The following is a 24,995-nucleotide window of genomic DNA, read 5'->3' on the forward strand; positions in this document are numbered from 1 at the left end:
GTGTAATGGAGAGGTTAAGGGAGACTCGTAAGTTGGCTGTTCTAGAACGACCCCAAAGGTGTCTAGGACTTGAGAGCACTTACCTTGAGGAGTCTAGCAACCTGGTAAACAACCTCATCCCAAACTCAAAAGGAAAGAAAGCCATGAAGAGGGTTGATATATGGGAGGTCAGTTGGAGTCACCAAGTGGAGCAAGATGGTTGGTGATAACTTGTGTGAGCAACTCTCACATGTCCCAACCACTCTCACTTTCTACATGAATTCCTACCTAGTATACATAGCAGCGTCACTAAGACTGTTTCCAGGTCTTTCTACCAAAGGTGATAGGTTGTTGGTACCAGTGTGGAAATACTATGATCAACTCACCTTGAGATCTAGCAGGATTCACTACAGGAGGGTGCAGGATGCCTTCTTTGGTCACTTCATGTGTTTGTTTGATAAGACACTTGAGCACAAGAGAGTGTCCGAGGCAGCCTAGAAGAAAGTGAATGAGTATGGATGTCTGTTCCTTCAATTCCCAACTTTCACTTACATGAGAGCCAATGTTTTGAAGGTCATTCATATATGCTTCCGAGATATCCTACTGACAGGATCATATTGATGGAGTTGGCTGGATAGCTGATGACAATTCATGCTGTCTAGTTAGCTCAACATAAGTTAGGGATCAACATATCCTCACATAGACAACTACAGAGTGGCCGATATTCCTTGACAACTTCAGCAAGAGCCAAGGCAATGAGACAAAACTTCAGGAAATCAAGTTGAAGAAGTTCAAAGTGAGAAAAGATTTTGATTATCGAGGGATGAAAGATAAAATCAAGAGAGCCTTCACTCATGTTCATCGCCTTGAGGATATTTGGGATGATCTTCATACGGAGGAAGACATCAGGAAGATGGACTACAACAAGCTTACCTTGGAGCAAATTGTAGATCTGGATCTAACCAAGATTCTAGAAGGCATGGTAGATGATGGGAAAACACTTGATCCAGAGTATATAGAACAAAATGTCGTTGAGGCTCCTATTCCATCTGTCCAATGGTCGTAGAAGGAATTTACCTCAATCTTTGATAGATTTCAGCCCATCCTTGCCAACACCAATGCTTGGCTGAAAAGCAATAATTTTGGCAAAAAATGATTCAATAGGACCAGTTGGGCATAAGTCTGAGGCGAGAGTCAAATCCAAAGAGGGTGCTTCTTCCTCTAGTACTCGAATCAAGCTAAGAGTTAGTAGGGCTTTGGTTATTCCTCCAAAAGAGGTATCGCTGAAAGGAAAAGAGAAGGCTCAAGTGCAAATTCAGGTCGTTGACCCTGAGGATGAACCACATGAGGAGAGTGCTCTAGAATCTCCCACTACTTTGAACTTAGATTCTCTTCATATGGCCATTCCACAATTGTCTCTGGATGTCCCTATGTCTCCAATAGAGACAGATGTGGATTCTTTTTCCACAGTTCACATTCATCTTGTTGTGCCAAGTGCATCTATTTGTACCATCGTGACATCTTCAGCAACAGATATACCTATGGATGTTTCGCATGACAACTTGGAGAGTGTTTTTGATGTAAATCCTTCATATGTTGTTCTTCAAGTGTGTCACTTCCTGAGATTGATACCTCTGCCATAAGCTTTGATAAGTTCATGTCTGAAGCTTACCATGATTTGCCATTTGAGCAAACACTTGTCACCATCCAGACCGAGGCCTCCCCTAGAATGACAACTGTGGTATAGGCATAGCTTCTTTCTACACAAACTGCAGTTGCTGTTACCAATGCAAGCTCATTAGATTTGCCCCCATGGTTGAGTTCAATCACTCCAAAGAGGAAAAAGCTGGAGATAACAAGATGAAGTATGCAGAGGTGGCAGAGCCTCTTACTGATAAACCACAAGGAGAAATGCATTTATCTGACTACAAGTTCATGAGAGTGGAACTAGGGAGGCAGACACATGCTGGAATAGTGCATGATGCTCAAGACTCAGTAGCTTCATTAATTCAAAGTTATGATGTGCTCCTAGCGAAGAAGGATAAGCTTAAGGAAGAAAATGCACAACTCATCTCAGTGATCCAAAAGATCACTAATTCTTCAGAAAAGGTTGATCCCTTGACTTCCTCCATTTCTGAAGAATCCATTAAATAGGTTGAAAGAGCTGCTCAAAAGGCCAAAGCTATTGATTCTTGGGTAGATCAACTGGCAGATCAGAGTACTCAAGTGGTGAAGAAAGCCTTACTGGTGCTAGGCAATGTGAGGACAACAAAGATGAAATTGAACCAGACTTTAGAAGCTTTGAAGAAAAGTTTGGAATCTATAGAAAGAGATTTGAAAATTTGGCATGAAATGGATCAAGTGAAGTTGGAAATCCTGTGCAACAACACTATGATACCAAACGGTCAAAGGTATATTGAGTTTGAGGAGCTTATGATCAATAGGTCATTAGTTGTCAAGGACCTAATTAAAGATATTGAAGCTGCTCTAGAAATGAGTACTGAAGTGGAGCAGGATATTATCTCCAAATTTTAGAAATTTATTGCAAGATGGTAAGTCAAAATGAAGAGTTGCTTCTTGAGAATGTGATACTTTTTGAGTTGTTGTCAAAGCTTCATCAGGAACTTGAATCTGAACAATTTATAGTGGCTTCAATCAACAGATTTGTGAATTGCCAAGTCTTCCTTGATAAGATGCAAACTGTTCTTGAAGAGTATAGAGTAGCAATAGTGAGATACTTCGATGTCATCATCGAAACTGATGCTGTTGCAAAGAATACAGCAGGCCCAAATCCTGATGAATTGCAGGAATCAATTAGCAAGTTTCAAACTTTCATGGTCAGGAATAGAGAAGTACAAGAAGTGGCTCCTGACACTTAAATCATATTTTTGTTTTATGTGTTTTCCTTTTGACAAATTACATGTAGTATCAAAACTTGTAATTACAGGTAGTCTCATTACTTGTAATCTTGTAACTTGTAATTACATGTAAACAAATTACCAGTTGAAGTACAATAGGATTGTATGGAATAAGTCATTGTTAGTTAGTTATGGAAAAAGTCTTAGTTAGTTGGACTTCTCCCACTTTTTGCTCTTAGGCCCTTTCCTATATATTGGAGGGTGCTATATGTAATTTTTATCTTTTTGGCAAATAAGAAAACTCTGCAGAAATTTACAGCCATAAAAAGTTTGTGTTTTATATTTGTAAATTCGACTCCCAAGTAATATAAGGAGAGCACTTGAGCTTTTAGACTTTGTGTTGAGGCTTTGTTCATATATCCATTGTGTTCTTATGTCACAGTGATATACTTTTCTACATATACTTGAGATTCTAGTGAGTTGTTAAAAGGAGCTTTAGTCTAATTTCTTGTAGACTTTGTGCTGCAAATATTGAAGATTAAGTTAGTGTAGTTAAGTGTTCATAATAGAGAGGGGTTACAAGACTTTGTGCTTGTAGGTGTTCCTATTTATAGTAGTCTAGAGGTACACCATATCAAGAAACTTTGAGTTGTACATTGTTGTCATACTAATCATTCTAAAAGGTAGATAGGACAGTAGATAAGTGAAGACTTTGAACTTTGCTTCTATATTCCCGTCCTGGGGGAAGTGACAAAAGACTTTGCGCTTTCATGGAAACTTTGCTTCCTTTCATATAAGCATCTTTGTAGTACTTGAAATTTCTTAAATTTCTGTATTTGTTACTCTAGTTGCAATTTCTTTTCTAAAAAGAGAAAATAATATAATCTTTTTTGAAAAAAGAGAAAAGGATGTTGTCCCACCTAAGTCAGATTAGTGTTTATATATTATAGTTAATTTGTAATAGTAGGAAAGGGGAGCCTTCCTTTAGAATTATGAGAGTTTTAAACTCACACGTTGCGGTTGAAACCATAATTTTGCACACCTTCCCAGGTGTACAAAATTTTCAACCAACAGAGTCCTTGCTGCAGAATATTGTCTCCTTACCCCATGCCTTTCACAATATTCTTCAAACTCATTTGAGGAAAATTCTCCTATGTCAAATCTAAGGCACTTGATTTTCAGTCCTGTTTTATTTGCTACTAAGGCTTTGAATGCCCTAAATTCTCTATTGCTCTAGATTATTCTCTAAGAAATGTTACCCATGTCATCCTGGAATTATCATCAATTAACATGAAATAGTACTCACCTTGCAAGCTTGGACACATGGAGGATGCATTGGATAGGCTTGACGTTTCAAAAGTATTCATTGTAATTTTGTAAGTGTGTGTATTGTTTATTTGCTGAATAATAGATGGAGTATGGCTGCTTCTGGACGCTGGGTTTTTCCCTCTTGAGGGTTTTCCCAGGGTATATCTTGTGTTATTTTGTAGCTTGTCTATTTTATCTATCCATTATGGTTATTGTGTAAGCTTGTATGCATGCTTTTCTCTCATGGGGTTATGTAGGAAATGGATTCAATAAACTAGGGTTTGAAAGCAATATTTCCTAACACTCCTTCCCTTGAGATGGTGGATCAATGGGCCCTATAAAGTTTGGTCTCCACTTTTCAAATAGTTCTAGGACCACTTGAGGTTGGAGGGGCATTTCGTTGGATGTTGTTGGTCTCTCTATTCATTGGCACTCCTCATATTGTCAAACATATCTTTTAACATCTTTGTGCATTGAGGGCAAGCAATATCTAATGCCTGAGATGTATGAGAAACATATATACCTTGGCAAGTGACAACTTTCTATGGTTGATTAATGTTTTGATTCACTTACGAAAGGTGTGTATTCATCCAGATCTCTTTGTAGGCTGGCCAATTGTAAGCTCATGTGATACATCAATTTTAGAACAAAAGTAAGCTCAAGTGATTTTTCCATACATAATAATGGAGCTATATTCAACAATTGATCTAGTGAGAATGAATTTAGCTTTCACCCAGCTTGAGTTTACAATGAACCCGTGGGAGCATGATCTTGTTTCAAACACTGCTACCCCACCTTGTTTGTTTTAGGAGACTGGCAATTCAAAAGACAAAGAACTATCATGTTTTGTCACAGGCAGGAAAAAATGCATAGAAACACTTTTTTAGGAGATTCAGTATTCTATCAATGAAGAAAGATTGAAGCAGGCAAGGGCACTCGCAATGGCCATGTCATGGTTGAACTCATTGCGCTGCAAAAAGAAGCCTGTATATGGAATAGATTTAAGAAAATGATTGACAATTTAGAATCTTGTCTATGATACTCATAAAAAAGAGAGGAAGAACAACTTAGCATATCATCTAGACTTTATGCCAAGTATTGCTGATCTGGTTTTATTGCCTGCTGAATGGTGTCAAAAGATGTTGGACTTAATTAAGTCTTTTGTTTTTGTAATTCTTGCTACACTTGCTTTGTTGGAATTGTTTGCCGTTGTGCCAAAAGCTTGAACTATCAACGCTCGATACAAATGCCAGATTTAACCCGACCCACGGGAAACGGTTAAGCCATGTCACGAGTCCTCAAGGAGGTACTGACCACCAAGTCAACAATCTCCCCCTCAGCACCAACTGAGCCTTCAACACTGACTGAGCCTTCAACTCCCACTGAAGACTTGAACCTGTGACCCAAGGCTTTGATACCAATTGTTGGAATCGTTTCCCGTTGTGCCAAAATCTCAAACTATCAACACCTGATACAAACGCCAGATTTAACCCAACCCACGGGAGATGGTTAAGCCATGTCACGAGTCCCCAAGGAGGTGCTGACCACCAAGTCAACATGCTCCACCACCTGTTTTCTGGTGCAGCAAATTTGAAGCATCTGTTCTGAGTTTTCCTGTTCTTGAAGACAATTGTTCCAAAGAGCTCAGTCATCATCTTGAATCTCTCAGACCTGTTATTAGGCACAGGCAGTTATTTTTTTCAGATAAGAGACTTAAACATTTTGGCTGTGGTAAATTGCAAGAGCTAGCAATTCTAATTAGATGCTTGAAATCATAAGGGAATTCACTTTTAAAGGTTGGCCGACCTGCTGTTGGAGAAATATTTATTGCTGGCCGACCCTACCTTGTGTAGCGCATCCTTAAGAGGATTAAATAATTAATTAATTGTGTATTAATTTATGGAGCCGACCCCATAGAAGGAGCACTCATTTAGGGAGAAAATGCCTATCATGCCTGCTGACTCATTGTTGGCACCCACTTTGCAAGGATAATTTAAATTAAATAAATACCTTGTTTTCTGTTTGGGCCGACCTCTCTAGAGGGGTGCATCTCTTGGATGAAGGGGCATTATACAAGATATATATTGAAGATATTTTGAGGGTAAAAGAACAATTCATTGAATATTGATACGAATTAGAGCAGAAGTAAGAGCAGAAAGTATGAAGAATATTTCTGATTCATATTGAAGGACATTGCAAGTTTACTACAGCAGATCTAAGAAGCAACTATGAGCAGATATTTATGAAGATTGGTGCAGACTTATTAGCATATTTTAGTGACAAAAGACCCATGAGCAGAAAATACTGAAGTTTATGAGCAGATTCTAAAGGATATTATTGCAGATCTATGTAATGTCCTTTTCTTGGATCACCTTATACTTTGCCCTAAATTCACAAATCCAAAACAAAACAAAGAGCATAATATAGTTAGAGATATAATCCTCACCCAAGAATAAGATGAGATAAGTCTGCTTTGGAAACCTGTAACTAAGTTAGATAATAATGTAGATATAATTCATGAGATACATCCATTTCTAGGGTTAAGAAATATATTTGTATTTATAACACAACAAGTTGAAACGATTATGTGGGGGTTCAACCATATTGAGGGTTGAGATGGGGGACATGATAAGGTGCCCCAATTATCCTCTACCCTAGGCCCAAGGGCAGAAACTCTATCCCCCTTGGCCTCATGTGGTCCTTAATCATCTTCATGCTACTAGATTTACCATCAACCTCAAGCAACTTATATAACATATCTTTTTCTTTATCGGCAAGAACTAGAAGTTTCAACTGCCACTGGTAGTTAGAACTGTCCACTTTAGTTACAACCAACAGCTGGTTCTTATAACTTACTGCTTACATTGAAATGTTTACACATATTTCCAACGCATGAGCATTTTCCAAAATCGATAGAAGAAATTTTTAATAACATCAAAGTATTAATGAAGACATTAAAGATCGGTTTGATGGTTATAGATTAGTTGTAACTACTGCCAACTAATCAAAATGGTTACTTTAACTACAGAACCAATCCATTTACAAACACAACCATTGATGACTTACTCATAGACACTGCACAATGTATAATTAAGGTTTATCACAGACATTGTTTAATTTCATTTTTTCAATGCAGATATAAGTGACTCGATACACATAAAAAGGGTTCGATCAATCAATGTGTGTGAATAATACTTATGCAATTTCGATTGTCAAAGGATGTATTTTTGTCACCGCAAATATTATTTCCTTCATTTCTTTGCTTGTCTCAGATATAAACAATCAAATTCATGAATACAAAATCAAATAGAAACAAAAGTAAAGTCCGCCTCCCATGCTTATATCAAACTTCATTTCAGCCAAGATATCGGCCCCGTCAACTTTTAATCTAACGTGTATATATTTTCTGTCTTCTGTTCTTGACACACACGTTGATCATAACACAGTTATAATAAATCTGAAGGAATGTATATCTATCAAGATATTCGACTGCATACAACTTTGTCTGATGTTTGTCTGATATAATAGAGAGCAAATCTAATGGTGTGATCTGCATTGGTATGTATTTCCGAACTTGACATTAATGACAAAACATTCTAACATTAGGTTTGAATATCAGTGGGTCCATATGTCTTTTTAATTCTATTAGATCCAAACTAGGAAATCCAAGATAATAAATGTGGCTGAAGGGGGTTGGAAGAGCACAAGTGACATTCAAACCATAAAATGGTTGGTAGCTTAGTGATTGAGTGCCTTGGCATGCTAGTGGGAGGTCCTAGGTTCAAGTCCGAGCTGCTCAATGGAATATAACAGGATATCAATACCAAAGTAGGATGTCCAAGCAAGCAAATTGTAGCTTAGGGGGGTGTTGAATGAGATTGAACTATACCCCAAACCACAAAGGAATTGGTAGCTCAATGGTAGAGGACTCCAAAATGCTGATGGGAAGTCCTATCTTCAAGTCCTAGCAGGTCGATATAAAATAACTATAAGATTGTATTAGAGTGAGACTAGGATCCCCAAGCAAATAAGTGTCTTGTGAGGGGTACTAGAAGAACACTCCATTACATTGGACTGATAATGGGTTGGTTAAGGGGTTGGAGCACTCCAGCGTGGTAATAGCAAATCCTAGGTTCAATTCCTAGCTGGGAGGTCTTAGGTTTGAATAGTGGGTCCATATATATTTTTTTAATGCTATTAGATCCAAACTAGGAAATCCAAGATAATAAATGTGGCTGAAGGGGGTTGGAAGAGCACAAGTGACATTTCAAACCACAAATGGGTTGGTAGCTCAGTGATTGAGTGCCTTAGCATGCTAATGGGGGGTTCTAGGTTCAAGTCCTAGCTGCTCCATGGAAAATAACATGATATCAATACCAAAGTAGGATTTCCAAACAAGCAAAGTGTAGCTTGAGGGGGGTGTTGATTGAGAATGAACTGCACCCCAAACCACAAAGGAATTGGTAGCTCAATAGTAGAGCACTTTATCATGCTCATGGGAAATCCTATCTTCAAGTCCTAGCAGGTTGATATAAAATAACTAAGATTGTATTAGAGCGATACTTGGATCCCCTAGCAAATAAGTGTGTCTTGTGAGGGGTGGTAGAAGAACAATCCATTACATTGGAGTGCTAATGGGTTGGTTAAGTGGTTGTAGCACTCCAGTGTGGTAATAGCAGATCCTAGGTTCAATTCCTAGCTGATCCATGAGGAATACTGATTTCTGCTTAAGAAAAAAATGGTTTCAGTGCGTTTTGCTGAAGGTCACTGGCTTAGATTTTATTCTCGGCTCAAGGGGTAAATTGTAGTGCCCTTGCAAACAACTATGAGCTGTTAAGAGGACATGGAAGCATTTTGTGGAGTTTACTGTCTACAAGTCAGTAACGCTTTAGGTTTTAGAAAATACACATTAATTTTATACCTTACTAAATGAAAATCAAAGAAGAAATGATCATGTTAAAAAATAAAGTCATCTTTTTCCTTTTTGAAGAAAAAGTGAAAGAGTTGTCCGAATCTGCACCATATAGCCAAGTTCTCAGGTTCCATTCCTTTTGGTGCCATATCATAAATTGGGGCATTGCTTTTGCTAGAAATAAGTGCAATCTTGTGAATCTAGATGAATCTCTCTATTTTATGTCAGCATAACAAACCAGAGTAGTTCAGTACAACTAACAGAGGTTTATTGCTCTGATTTTTAATTATGCCCATGATAGTCATATCACAGCTATCTTCAACACATCCTGCAGATTTGGGTGATATGCTGTTCCTGTCTGTGAGTCCGGGTCCCATCTTATGCCTTCTCAATGTTTGCATCTGCTGGAGATCTTTATGAATATTGTTTTTCTTGAAAAGTAATTGCTTTGGGTTCCCCCAGCTTCTATCATTGTCTGCTCTCTTGAAAATGCTTGCAGGCTCCATATAACATGTTGACTGACGAACTTCCAGTGGTTCTGAAAAAGTATGGAGGAAGATGTATCTGGTTGGGTCCATGTGAATTCAAGGACGATATTCACTTGTGAACAAAATCTGTTTGTTTGTCGTCACACACTTCGAACTTCTAGGTTATTTGTACTATCAACACTAGATGGTTTTAAGAACTATCAAAATCTTAGCTTGAATATTAAAATCTTTGCAGCAATTTAGAAAGAGCAAATAAGTTTGGACAAGATGGTGTCACCTCTTAGCAGCCCGATCAATTCCTTCGTTTTTTTCCTCAAGGAATTATCTTTGTTTTCTACGATCTTTTTGGAGGACTGACATGTTGTCATCCTTCATATTTCTTTTTGATTTCGTTTTTGTCTCTAGATGTTTGATTGCTTTCACAACTTAAGGAAAATAATTCTTTTGCTTCCTTTGTTTATGATACCTGTTGTGACCTAATCACATATCACCCCATTCCAAATGGGAAGCCCCTACATTTTTGGTCCACTTGGTCTTTTTGTTGTGGTTTTTGGGTCGTTTAGCAGCAATCCCTTCGATCTCCCTAGGTCTGCAAGTGTTTTAGCGAATTTTGGTCAAGTTTGCTAGTGTTCTGAGCAAATTTGACCAAGTCCAGAGCTTGTTTTGTCAATTTTAGGGTTTTTTCTCTTCAAACTTAGATTTGAGGACATTAGCTTAGGGTTTTGGAAAATCTGAACCTAGCAATGAAGTTAGAACCCTTCAAGGAAGCTACCAGTGAAATTTGAGCGAATTTTGAGCACTTACCATTTTTAGTAAGTTTCATTGTGTCCCGGATTGGCCTAATTTTGCATTTAAACAAACTTACTATTTTTAGCAGTGTCTAATTTTCCAGAATTCTTCCATTTCCTAGCAAATGTGCTTTAGGACAAGTAGAAGATGCAGAAACATGGTCTAGGAGGAAAATGTCAATTCCATGTAAATCCTTCACCACCTTCAAAATGTGCCCAAGGGCAAACCAGAACGTGGAAATCAAGGCTGAGGAAAATTTCAAAATTTCAAAATATTCCTTCCTTGAGGTAAAATTGCACCCAAGTTGAAGAAATCTAGAAAGTTGAAAAAATTGGCTGTGTGAGAATTTTCTCTCTCTAGAACTTCGGACAAGACAAAAATTCCTTGGACATGGAAGAAGTGGTCAATTGATAGAAAAGTCTTTCTTTAGGACAAGATGTCTGTGAGAACTCAAGAAAAATTCCTTTAGGACAAAAATCTCTCTACAAAGAATTTTCTATCTTGTATTTCCAAACATTTAGGATTCTTTCACGAGTGGAAAAAATTGTTAAAACTCTCCCAAGGCAGAAAAATATTCCATAGTATCTATTATGTGCCCAAAATGGAAAGGTTTTTGCAATAAATGAGTTTGCAACATACAAAGGGAATATTCCATATTTATGACACAACTCGAAAATTTATAGAAGTTTCCATTTTTGAACTCAAGATGATGGCGGGGTCCACTTGCATGGCGAGTTGTCGAAGGAAACATGACGCATGATTGAAGAAAATTAATGCAACTGCCAATTTTATCCCCTTACCAACTTAGTAGCATAGTGGGAGACTTCTATTTAAATGACAATTTGGAATTCATTTCTCACAACGGTTTTTGGACAAATTGGAATCTAGAGAGAAGTGGAGAAAGATAGAAGCAAAGTTTTATTATTTTCTAGAAGTTTTCATCTTTGGAGGTTTTATTTTATTCCATGTCTGGAATTAACAGCCTGGAATTCCTTCCCTAATGGATTTCTTGAATTCCTTTATCATGAATTTAAATGTTTATTATTTTATTTTGTAGGAATGACGAAATCCAGCAAGCCTGTAAATACCTCCTGGCAGGCGCAAATCAAGAATGAGCAAAGAGGATTTCTCTCAGAGTCAAAGATCATCTCGAAGTGGAGAGAAGTCAGTGACACCAACCTAGGAACTTTCAGGCTGGGAGAGTTTAGAAAAAGGGTATATGGAACAGTTGGACGTGCTCCATCAGCCCTTGCCACAAAGATTGTCAAGAGTGGGATTGTTGCAGCTGCCGGCTTCCCTCTAGCCATCCAGTGCCCAGAGCTGATTATGGAGTGTGCGAAGCATTACAATGCAGAAAGAAGGGCAATTCTGGCACCGCATGGCAAACTCTTGGTCAACCTTACAATTGAAGCAATTGGAGAGACTTTTGGAATTCTGACATACTAGTCCATGACATACAAGAGCAAAGAAAGAGCAACATTGATTTATGATGTTGGCTTCGAGAGATGTGCTAGAATAATCAATAAAGTCTGTATGCAGAAGCCAAAGCCTCATATTTCCAAGTTGCCCAAGCAAATCACCAGCATGGATTTTAAACAAGAGTATGTCGATCTTGTGCTGATGATGAGCAGAATCATGGGATGTTCGTAGGCCTTCATGTTTGAACCTTGGATGTTTTACTGCATTGGTGAAGTAATGGAAGGTGAAAGAGTGATAGATTGGGCAAAGATAATCAGCCACAATTTGGATCAGCAGCTGAAGAATTTAAGGCAATCTCAATCTTTCTATATGAGTTCATATGTCATCTACTCGTTGGCTAGAATGGGCAAATTCAATGGAATGCCGAGAAAAGGACCCATGGGATGCGGACCGAGACGATTGAAAGTTCATGAATGTTATCCACAGTTACACTTATATAATACTATTTCTTTCAAGGATGCGAGCGACACATTCACAATGCACATCACCAGATCATTGCAAGGAGGACTTCATACAAGGTTGTCGCTTGAAGCTAGAAAGTTAGTAAAGAGTTATGGAGCCTGGTACATCCAATTTCTGAACTTAACTTAAATACGGGTCCAAAGATTCGCTAACCAACCATATAAGCTTTCGACGTATCCAATGGACAAAATGGTGCTACTGGAAGTTACTAGACAGTTGACTGCCTATGACAAAATTCAGAAGAAGAAGAAGAAGTTGTCATTTGAATTTCCAATTATCATAGGAGATTATGAGGAAATGTGTCCAACATTGGCGGCAACAGAAAAGTCAGTAGATGAGTTATTATTCTATCACTTAGCATTTCATACTGCAAGGACATTATTTGATCCTTGCAATAAAATCAGGATGGTTGCTGGAGTAAAACGCAAACACAAGTTTCAGCTGGAAGATTACTGGGCCAACGCTAAGGATGACTTTGATTTTTGAAGTCAAAAAGAGGATGTTTTCTAGGTTGCCTCTTAATTTGATAAGACTTTGTGAAGTTATACAGGTGCCGGATGAGGTTGAAGAAGATGAAAATATGGTTCAACTGGAGTATGAAAAGGAGGATAGGCCTATTCAGGCACCAGATTGTTCAGAGCTAAAAGTTGATGATTTAAATGTTATAAGTAGGCTAGTCCTGAAGTTCACTAGGCATTGGGTTGAGTAGCACATTGCAATGTTGAAGGCAAAGAATGTCCGCCTGACTTACCAGTTGATGGGAGACCTGGATTCCCATAGCGAAGCAACGAAAGGGTCATTAGGAGCCCAAGCTAGGGAAGAGGAAAATCTGCAAGATAGATCAGAGTGTAGGAGGGAGAAAAGCATTCCTGGCAATTCACAAGCAAAGAAGAGAAAGCAAGTTCAACAGGAAGAGCCATAGTAGAAGAGGCCAAGGATAAAAGAAGTACAGTCACCTGCTAGCTCTTCCAACGTGCATGAAGCTGAAATGTTCCCAGAAGCAGTTACAAGAAGCCAGCCATAGGAAGATGATCTCGACATTGTGTAGGCACAAGATATTCTCAGCGTTAGCGCCTCACATAGGCTTGCTCAATAGAAGAGTCAAAGGCAAGAACTTTCTCCGATTCTAGAACAACAGGATCAGGATTGTTTCATGGAAACAAATCTTGGAGACTTAGGAACTTTTGAGGAATTTTCACAAGAACAAGTGCAAAAGGAAGTTCAGGATCAACAAGCAATTGCTCTAGATTGGCCGAAGGAAAGGATGAGAAGGGAGCCGGAGGAAGAGATAGATCCTGTGCAAGAACTGGAGGAACTTTTAAACAAGATAGACAAGCCAACGAAGAATAAGGTGACAAGGAAATATTCCAAAGTTACATGGGATGAGTCAGGATCTAGGACATTACACCTAGTTGTGCCCAGAGTTGACAAGGATAGGAACGAGATTATACCCAATGAATATGAGATCACAACAGTCGACTTAGGGCATGCCTCCAAGGCACAAGTGGCGGAAGACTTTGATGAATCTTCCTTGGCATTGAAGGAGCAGATGAAAAGGACGGAAGAGAAGAATAAGAAGTTGAAGAGCGAGAACAAAGCTTTGTGCTAATATGTGCGATGCTTAAGGCATCCATTCAGAGAAGAAGATCAATCCTTTGTTCCTCCCTCTTCTCTTCCCAAGGAGTCCATTGATGGGATTGAAGAAATAAGGAAAAGGGTTCAGTGTTCTAAGGAATGGGTAGAGGACATCTTCACTTCAGCTGGTAAATTTATTGAAGACTTGGCTCACTTCCACTGGAGAATTCTAGCTTTCCTGAATAAGTTGGAAGTTGTGGATAATTCATGGGTAGGTGTGCATATCTATCAGGACTTAACAATTCCACGCCTGAAAGCACTAATGGGGATTCCCATGCAAACATTGATTGATGCGAAGGTCATCAAGGAAAACGAAATATATGATTTCCCATGGTGGTTTTATGTAGTCTGGACTGGGAAGGAATTCTTTGAGAGATTCAGTAAGGAGTCAACATCATTGAAGGAATCAGTCAGAAAAGTTCAGGAAGAAGTCCTCAATGTAGTAGAGGCATTGTTTGCAAGAAGGTTGAATAATGAAGAGCTGATAGTTGACCATCTGAAGGATAGGTTGCACGAATTCTTTTTTGTGGAATCCTTCTTGAAGGATCATTTGGAAAATGTTTCCTTGTTCTCCAACACAATATGAAGGACTCAAGAAGTGGCATCAAGATGGGAAAGTTTTTCTCTAAGTGTGAAGAGGACACTTCAATGCTGGAATTCAAACTGGAGATTGTGCCAAGTGTCTCCGTAGGAGAGCTGGAAGCCGTTTGTCGCATTTGCCATCAATGAATGAGATAATGGTTGTCCAATTTTAGACGAGAATCTATTAATTGCATGAAGGCATGATGGGTCATTTGTTGTTGATGGACATTTTGATCAAGTGGTGGCTTATTCAATGCACGACAACTGCCATATTGAGGAGTTAGTGTATCATTAATGCATGGTGGACGATTTGAGAAGTTGAGGTTATTTAATGCATCATGAATGCCCTTTTTAGAGAAAAAGGCAATTAATATGTAGTGGGCGAGATTCTTCATTAATTGATCTCCCCCACTACTTGGCATCATATTTTGGGAATCTTTGGTCAAACCTTAATTAGGGTTTTGCATGTTAAATCTATCCGTAGTGCAAGGTTGGACTGAGCTTTTACATGTGCGTTCTTAACTAAGATTGTTAAATGAGCATTGTTCTTTGATGATGTTCATTGATGGTTTAAAATCTTACAACACAACCTTTGAAGATTGCACCCTCTTTGTGTAGTTGTTTGAAAGTGGCGAAGCAAAGTGTGTTCGATCTCGCCTGAGTCATTGTTATCTGTTGAGTTCCTATATTTAGATTAGCCTTTCTAAACCCTTTCCTATTTTATTTTCCATATATTTCATTGAAAAGTCCCAAAAAAAGAGTTATTGACTACCAAATCATTCGCAAAAGCCTCCTTGAAGTCACAAATTTGTTAAGTCTTCTTCAGTGTGCGTAAGTCTCCTTGGATTACCAACAACATCAAACCAAACGAGTCTATATCCATCATAAAGTTGCTAGTATGTAGTTGGAACCTTGGAATCAATGTATGATCTTCCCGCAATCTTAGCATACATAAGATTTTGATCAAGAGAGGATAAAGTGACCGTTGATAACTTTATTCTGTGTTGGTGTGGTCATAAAATACCCATCAACAATACCAAGTTCAGTCATGCCATCATGCGTGGTCTCATTACTACATCAACATCATTCTTCCAGGATTTTCACATTTCTGATCCTCCTTGTAGGGACAACTTGCAGCTTATATTATTGTATTTGATCTTTCCTCTTTTCTTCTACAACAATACATGTGTCATAGGTAATGCAACTCCATAAGCTTTCCTTTGTTCATACGGGGCACTGATAGCTCTTTTTAGCTATTTTTTTTGGTTATAATTATACCATTTAGAATCTCTGCCTCGTTTCATCCTTGTTTGCCTTATTCTTCTTCTCACCCTTTGCTTTATACTCTAGTGTAGATACTGTATCTCATATATGCTTCTTGCTTCATTTGGATTCCTTCCTTCTCGTTGAGTATCATAATCCTTCTCATTGAGTATCATGTTTATGCTTGCGAGTACTATGTCTTGCTATCTTGAGTATAGCACACCAATCTGTCATCTTGCACGTGTTGGGTTTAGTCTATTTTTAAATAGTCGCTTGTCTTATGATTTTTATGAGCTTTGAATATGTCCTAGTATTGCTTGAGCTCTAAATTTCATCTTTATGATTATGAGTCCACCCACAGGCATATGCATATGGGAGCACATGGTCTGATACAACATTATGCTTCTAGACATAGTAACAATACAATTCATTTACCAAGGTTTGTGCAGATTTTTCTTCAAAGCGATTTATTTTATGAATGCTTTTCTAACTTGTTGGTACAACTGGTTAACATTATATCTATTGTGTTATCAAGTTAAATACATGAGCCACCTAGATGATTAACTTCCTAGATGGTTCTGTTGATGTGTTTTTTACGCACATGCGAACACAAAATAAAATACCATAAGTAACTTATCCTTTCTTGAACAAAATCTTTTGGATGCTGAAGATTTGTTTAAGGATCACTTGAGAAGACTCCAAGGTTCATGAATGTAGGGTCACTACGTGTGGATAAGCTCTGTTGTTTGATGTGATTATGCTGGAATCACAGGGGGACTTACATTCGAATGCCTGAATGCTTGATTTGCTAGAACTTTAGCCCTATCCACTCAATTGAAAGATAAAAAATAGCAAAAGAGGTAGGGTTTGAGAGAGTCTATTCTAATCTTAAGAATGTAGGAAGATGAGTGAATGACTAGATGGAATCCTACTAAGCAAGGTCTCACCATCAATTTGAACAATTTGACACAAGCTCAGTGCAATCTTCTAAGGACGTTTCAAGGATGTTCGAATCAATACCATCAACCATCGATTACCATTCAATTTAATGCATAAGCAATGAATGTAGAACGATTCAAAGTTAAGCTCATATCATTCCAGTTGACCACATAAGGCGTAGTTACAAGCAGCAAGAGGCTAGTGGTATGGACTAAGCGGATTCCACATGAATACATTCAACAACTTCTTCAATTCAATCTAATTTATTTATCATCTAACATGAGGATCCAACAAGAAACCATGCACATTGTAAAGAAACAACACACTTGACCATAACTTCAATGAAAATGGAGTTCATTTACAACTTAGGCAACAATTTCTACCTTCTCTTCCTACTCTACTTTAACTTCTATTCTATTCTCTTAAGACTATCTACTGACTATTAACTCACTATCAGCTATTCACTATTAACTTTTACAAATGAAGAGCTTGAGCCTTTATAGAGAGCTCATTTATAATGAATGGCCAGGATTGATTGTCCATCAATGGCTAGGATTCTACAATGAAAACCCTAATTAGGGTTTGTTACAACAAACTCTCCTTAGCCAATGAGAAAATTACATTCAGTGAATGTGGACCAATAGATGTCAGGGGTAGGTACATCGGAATTTGTGCCATCATGGAGGAATCAAATACATTGTATCTAGACATGCTGGTGTAGACCTTCCTTGATTGGTGAGTGGTGACTGGGACGATGACTAGGATTCTACCTCAACTTGCACTTGTAGAGTTGACTTGTCACCATGAAGGGATGTTGAGAGATATCTCTTGATACTGAACATTATCTAGCTCGCTCAAAGTAGTGGTGATGGGAAGTATTGATGTAGCTAAGTCTTTCTTCCATCCTTGTGTTTCTTGGAGTGATTGCACGGTCTCTCCTTAGCCATCTTATGATCTCTCCATGTCGATGTGATAGAATGAAAACCTTGAAGATAACCCGCTATTGCTTGCAATTGTTGAATGCTTGAAGTTTTTCAACTTAGTAGTACTTTGAGTCTTCTTCATGCATTTGAGGTATTCTTGATGCTGATGAAGCTTCTTGAAGTAGTCCCCTTGTATCTTGTCCTTGGTCTTGCATAGTGATGATAGGAAGTGTTTGTCATGATCGAGTCATCCCTCCATCCTTGCTTGTGTCTCTTGCCTTATGGTGGTTGCATGATCTTCCCTTTTATATCTGCAAAACAAAGCAAGTACATTATCAAACTCATATGATATATAGCTTATATAATCTCTTAATTTTGACACAATCTTTGATTTTGAATGATTGCAATCAATAAGTTCATTGGGTAATTTGAATATCCTAGGGCAAATTTGGGCTGTCTAAAGATGAATTTGCTGGTTTATAGGCCTCCTAGCTGAGCAAATTCGCTTTCCTCAATACTTAAATGATAAATTCGCCTTCTCAAGACATTAGACCTGCATTCTCAATAATGAATTTCACCTATATGCTGGATGAAATTCGCAAATATGCTGATGAAAATCATTGTCCTGCTGGAGTAATTCGCTGACCTGCCACTGATGGAGAGAAAAATGTTTGAATTGATGCTTGGAATGATTGATTTGACCTTCCCTTTATATGCGATTTAGGGTAAGAGACATGTCCCTTGGAGTAATAGGCCAACTTGGTAAAATAAATAACAAATAGCTTCTTTATGATAGCCGACTTGGTAAAATAAATAACAAATAGCTTCTTTATGATAACCGACTTCTTACCTTGAACTTCTCTTGGAATTTGAAATACAAAACTCGTTCTAAAACTCTTGCAAGGTACATCTTTGAAATTCGCTTTGACTTGCTTGTGAAGTACGTGTCCTTGGAAAATTTGCTCTATGTCCTTGCTAGGGACTGGACCTATATGGGAAAGTTCGCTCATTGTCCTTGGTAAGGACAGGTCAAGATGTGAAATTCGCTCTATGACCTCCCTAGGGACAGGCCCTATAATTAATTTTCTCTTCCTAAGAACAAGACCAAGATTAAATTGCATCATTTGATTTGATTGATCAAGGTTTAAAGCAATCAGTTCGCTCTCTGACTAGCCCAGGGACAGGACCTAAATCCAATATTCGCTCATGGTCCTCTTGAAGGACATGACCTATATTCAAAATTCGCTCCATGTTCGTCCTAAGGACAAGATCTATAACTTCACTTTGGTCAGCCCCTTAAAAACGTATACTTTATCAAATCGGGTCATATGTTTGATGATCAAACTCAAGGTAAGGATTTCGCTCAAGTTCTTCTCTAAGGACAGGCCCTATAGTAAGTGAATTCGCTCCACGACCATCTCAAAGACAAAACATATCAATCACTTCGCTGTGTCCTCTCGAATGACAGGCCCTATATGGTTTTTTGCTCTTCGTCCTTGCCAAGGACAGGACCTATAATTCATTACTTCGTTCTATGTCCTTTGTGACGACAACTCTCAAGAAATGGTTCGCTCTAGGACTGCCTTAAGGACAAGTTTTATAGTCAAACCCGTTCCATATCCTTTCCAAGGACAAGACTTATACCTTGAATTTGCCCATTTAAGAAGACAAGTCCGAAATGAAGAAGCTCGCTTTATGTCCTTGATAAGGACAAGACTTATCATTGAAAATTCGCTCCACAACCTTGAGAAGGACAGGTCCTATCAAGTCTCGGTTCATGATCTCTCCAAAGATAAGGTCTAAGCAGATGGAAGATACTAAGTGAAAAAAACAAAAACAAAACTCGCTCCAAGCCCTTGATGAAGATTTCGCTCCATGTCCTTACTAGAGACAAGACCTAAAGTGCAGCTCGCTCCATGGCCGACCCAAGGACAAGACTCAAATTTCGCTCTCAAACCCTTAAAAGGACAAAGCAAAGACACATTTAAATTCACTCAATGACCATCAGCAGATTGCTCTAGAAGGTCACCAAGGACAAGGTCAAGGTAGGTAAATTCGTCCAATGTCCTTTCCAAGGACATGACCTATAACAATTTTTCGCCCAAAGACCAAGGTAAAGACATGAATTAAGTTAAAGATTTCGCTCACCAACCCTCCTAAGGGCAAGGTTCACAATGCATTTCGCTCTTATACTCTTCTAAAGACATGACAAAACTTGTTCCAAGAGACATACTTAAGTTCGGTCAACCATCAGCAAGGAGAAAACTGCAAGCAATTTCGTTCAATGTTCTTAGTGAGGACAAGATTAAGAGAAACTCACTCAATGTCCTTTGAAATGATAAGATCAAGATGAAAATTTCTCTCACCGTCCTTTGCAAAGAGAAGGCTCAAGAGGTGAATTTTCTCTATGACCTTCGGGAGGACGGGACTCAAAGACAAAGTTCTCTCTGGGACCTTAATGAGGTACATCACCTTAATGAACTTCTCGCCCTAAGACTTTGGCAAGGACATGAATTAGGTTGAGAAATTCAAGGACACCATTCAAACAACCAAGGCTTGTGCTTGCAACAAGAAGTATGATTAGATAACACAAGAAACCTAGGCATGATACAAAGGAGTCCTTCTATTTACCTATCATGCTCAACTCACTTGATTTTCTTAGATCCTCATTTCAATCATAACCCTGCAAACAAGATACAAGTCATCCATTTGAAAAGCCTTAACAACTGACTGTCTTTACTCCAATCTCAGGAGACCACCCTGACTTGATGAACCCTCTGGCTACTTAAGAAACTCTAGCCCTTCAATGCAAAGACTAATAGCAAAGACCCTAAGACAACCCAGGACTGAGCAAAAAGGGCCAATCCTAAAAAGCGAAAAGTGGGGTCCCCATTTGCAATGGGGCGATGTGTGAATACCTCACAACAGGCTCCATATAGGCGGATGTTTTTGTGGGTCCAAAATGCCATTGTTGTTCTGGGTTTGGAGTGAGAACCATGGCTTAGTGTTTAGGCAGAATTAAGGCCTTGGGTTACATGTTAAGCAATTACCAACCAAAGTATTGTCTGTTGGAGAGCAGTTGGTGAGAAGGTAAGTTGTTTAAGTTAAGCTTGTTGGGGGACCATTTACCTACAACTAACTTGTCAGAAGGAAGTCTAGTTATTCATATTGACAATTTTCTGGACGGTCCATATGTCAGCATGCTCTCTGAAAAGTATGCATCAGGGAACAGCTTGGGGGACACACTGTTGGCGATCCCAAATTTCAAACCTATGATCTAGCAAATTGAGTTATAAAAGAAGGTTGTACTTTATTATTTGATTCTTTGAAACTACTAGCTGCATAATCAATTGTTAAAATTTTTCTCTTTCAATACTTTGGATCACTTTGTCTTTATTATCTATTACTCTATCTTCTGTTTGCTTATTTATAAAGAGCAAGTTATATTCCTAGAAGATTCGCATATGACTTATATATTGACATTGCACTTTGTATACTCCCTCTCTCACAACCTGTGAAATTTGCTTCCTTTTTGGCTGGAGCCAGCCAACCTTCTTTGGGGTTCTTCCTTAAAAAATATTAGTGACATATTGTTTTTCTGGCTCTGTGGGTTTGTCTTAGTTCATTCTGGCATGCCTTAATCATCGTTTCTGGCTTGATCATTTAGCTGTACCTTTGTGTGTTCCTCTTCTATTCTTGAATTCTCTGATCATTTTTTGTTGTTTTTGTACAGCCATCCATCATATGATCATGATGGTGCACCTACATTGCAAGACATCAAACCCTTATTCTAGTTTTGTGATGTGATTGCAATCACTGGTTAAACTACATTGCAAGACATCAAACCCTTATTCTAGTTTTGTGATGTGATTGCAATCACTGGTTAAACTATGTGATTGCAAATTTGCAACTATAATCTGTCAATATGTGTTGATTAAGACCATGACACGATCAAATATTGTTACATGCATGCCTTTGTAAAACTCTATCTACCATGTCCTTGGACATATATTTGTTAAAATGATTGATTAAGGTAAATCCAGTCCTCTAACTTAAGAAACCATTGGCTTTGCCATCTGTTTGGAAATATATTTGTTTAAATGATTGAATTTGAACTTTCCAGATTCCTTAACTTGCGGTGGTAATTTGCGCTGTTTGAAGTGATATTAACACATTCACTACAATATTAGTAATTTTAATTTTTCTGCAACGGCATTGTCAACTGTTTGCCTGGTTCAGTTACAACCCACTTCCTACTTTTAACTTATTGAGCTACACAAATTTCTAGTGCCAACAGAAGCATACAAAGTAGGGAATGAAAAAGGAAGCAAAGATGGTCTCTGAGATGAGAAGTCAATTGCAAATAAACTTAAATGAGTTGTTATCAAATTAGTAAATTACCCAAAAGTATCTTTTATATAATTCTGATCCCGCAGCATAGAATGTTTTGTCGGAATTTTTTTCTTGTCATTTTAGAGTTTTAGGGAGTGCTTCGTAACTCATAACTGTTAAAAAAATATTCATTTTGTCAATACTGTAGCGTACTTATATTCATATGTATCAGGGTTTTCTTGTTTTTGACTGTAAAATGTCATTTGGTCAAAAACATCATTCCAATAATTTGGTCAACATATACAATTTGCTCAGCCTAAATATTGTTTAATTTAATTAAATTAATTTATATACATGATTTTCAACTCTCCAAAGTACTTGTCATCTTTCATCTTTGCATTTTTTTAACTGTGGTTCCTTGAATTGGTTTTCTAGGGAATGGGTCTAAATTTAAGCTATAACATGTCAATTTTATACTGATTAGTGTGTTCTCTGCATTTTCATGTATCATGAAATCACCTTTTGCTTTCTAATTGCTGCATTTTCCCCTCTAATCTTGTACCTTTGATGTAGAATGACGAGCATAAATTATTAATGTCTCTATGCATTAATATAATATACATTATTTTGTTGTTTTCTTTGTCAAACAGGTTAAACACTTTGACAGACAGTATAGTTCCAAGAAGAGAGTAGAGCGATTGTTGGAAACTGAGGGTTCTCGTAAAGGTCCCATGTCGTTGCCCCAAAGATGACTGATAAATTCCTACTTGATGGTTTACATCTATTGATGTATCTCGCCTCATTTTTTCTTGAATCTTAATTCATCAGGCATATGAGAAGGCACCCGGAAGACAATGTTTTCAACTTCTAAGGTTTGTCTGGCACAACTTTGATGGGTGCTGTGCAGCATCTAGTCAATTAGGAATGGGTGGAAAATGTTTACAGAAGACTAATAAATAGTGTAATCAGTGTGGTGCACAATTATATCTATGTCTTGTGGATAATCAAAGCTTAATTTGAATTTTGCCATTTGAATCTGATACTCTTCATAAAGTTCAAATGTGCATTGCAAGTTTGTCAAAGTTAGGTGGATGGCTATTTTGTTAAGAACGGAAATCTGTATGGTATGATGCAACAGTTTTGAATATTCTGTGATTTTGTGTTACAATGAAAAGTTATTTTAAAAAAATGTGCATCTTATATGTGCAGCAAGGACAATACATTAGGTAACTCAGACAATACCATGCTAGGGTACTCTTACCAATCATATAAGAGGAATGCTAACATTTTTACACTATGAGCAATAGGAAGAGAATGTAAATCTTTAATAAAACCATAAAATTTTGGCCGAAACCCAAGTGGGATAAAAACAGACGATTTGTGGAGGTTAGATAATTGCAAACCTTTGGTGGAATCCTCAATGATTTTTTAGCTAGCCCATTGATGAACCATTCTTGATGGATATTTGCTAATTGTTAAGGGAAACTTTGCCTGAAGTTATCTAAATTTAGTTGCTTGCTTAAGGATTTTTTTGAAGTCTTTCTTATTCTCATTTATTGATGTGTTTTGGATTCATCTTAGGGTGGACTGGAATTCATTAGGGAATCCTTGCATCAACTTTCCACAACTATTACAACTCCAATTTGTGCATTGTTTCATTAATTCTTTTTTGTTGCCAAGTAATTTCACACTTTTGGACATGCATTTCTATCTTCTCAGTTCTATGATATTACATTATCAAGAATTATATAGTATGCCGTTATCCTTCTATCAAATTTACCTATTGCAATTCACATTCTTGTAAGCCTCCACATATAACCCTTATAATGATTCGCCACCCAATTACTTAATGCTACATCTTTTGTAAAGTTCCGTCACTTTTTGATGCATGAACATTTGAGTCCACAAATAATCTTGCATCACAATATCTATGAATAAAAATATGTTATTATAAAGTTTTGGCGGTTTTTGTCTGTAGACTTATTATCACACATGCATACTCTTAGAAGGCTGTTACTTGTTAGTTATATGTTGCTACACGTGTTGTATAGATTGTTGTAGATGTTAATAGGCCGCTGTAGTTATGTTGGATGTTACCGCAGGTCCATTCAGAGCTTATTGTAGTGTCACATACCCCCTAGGAGCCTATTCTCACATAGGGTTTACATGTCAAAAATATAAAAGATAATTAATAGGTGCTCTTTCAAATCAGGCACACTCGAAGGATAGAGAGGTAGAACATGATATGGACATTCATCAATGCATTTAATAAAAGGGTATAACGTTAGGAAAGAGAATTGCAACTTCATTATGAACAATGGCATCGCCCTCTCAATACTTATGAAGATTGCAAGTTGGGCAAAAAAGGGAGGAGAGAAATGTAGTCTCATGGATTTCAATGGTTGCAAGATATCCATGAAATTGATTTCTTGGAAAAGACTTTAAAAAATCTTTCAAGCAAACTTAGTTGACAGGTGTAAAAAAGCTAGAGTCCACAACCTTGGTCATATCCTTCCTTCCTATGCCAAATGAGAGCTTTGAAAAGGCTATGGTTATATATCAAAGCTTAAAGGATGGTGGAATTTCATTAGGCAAGGAGATGAATGTTCCCAGTGCAGATTCACCCTATACAAGAGGTATGAAGGAAGGGAGGCCTACGTGGTGCAAATAGGCGGATCCCTTGGGGCATCATTTGTAGACTACAAGAAAAAGAAGGGGAATGATTTTGTAGAGGAAAGGGTATCCGAGGCTATGGAAGGCAGATTTTATTGCCTAAACTGTAAACTTCTTCAACATGGCATACTCTTTCACAATTACTCTCCTAGAATAGTATTAAATTTATAAATATCTACTACTCTAACTGAAAAGATTAATTTAGAAATATGAGATGTTTAGGTGACAGTTGTTAGTGTTAAAGAGGTGTTTTACCTAGCTAGTTCATCATCTAGGTTTTATTTACATTAATTACTTAAGTTTACTTAGTGTACACATAGGATGGTTATCACTTTATGTCCCAAGTAAAAAAATTGCTTAGGTCATAATCTTA

At 37.7% G+C, this 24,995-nt stretch overlaps 1 protein-coding gene across 3 annotated transcripts in view; it reads left to right on the top strand.

The window, feature by feature from the left end:
- The window catches only part of LOC131078950 (uncharacterized), a 105,433-nt gene extending 82,337 nt beyond the window's left edge, over nucleotides 1-23,096 (top strand). For all 3 annotated transcript variants that reach the window (XM_058016797.2, XM_058016800.2, XM_058016798.2), the window contains one exon: nucleotides 22,600-23,096. In XM_058016797.2, the coding sequence (XP_057872780.1) occupies nucleotides 22,600-22,604 (5 nt within the window). In that variant the 3' untranslated portion in view covers nucleotides 22,605-23,096. The remainder of the gene's footprint in view (nucleotides 1-22,599) is intronic.
- The last annotated feature ends 1,899 nt before the right edge of the window (nucleotides 23,097-24,995 follow it).

The sequence above is a fragment of the Cryptomeria japonica genome, chromosome 10, assembly GCF_030272615.1.
Source record: "Cryptomeria japonica chromosome 10, Sugi_1.0, whole genome shotgun sequence".
In the NCBI taxonomy this organism is placed as follows: Eukaryota; Viridiplantae; Streptophyta; class Pinopsida; order Cupressales; family Cupressaceae; genus Cryptomeria; species Cryptomeria japonica.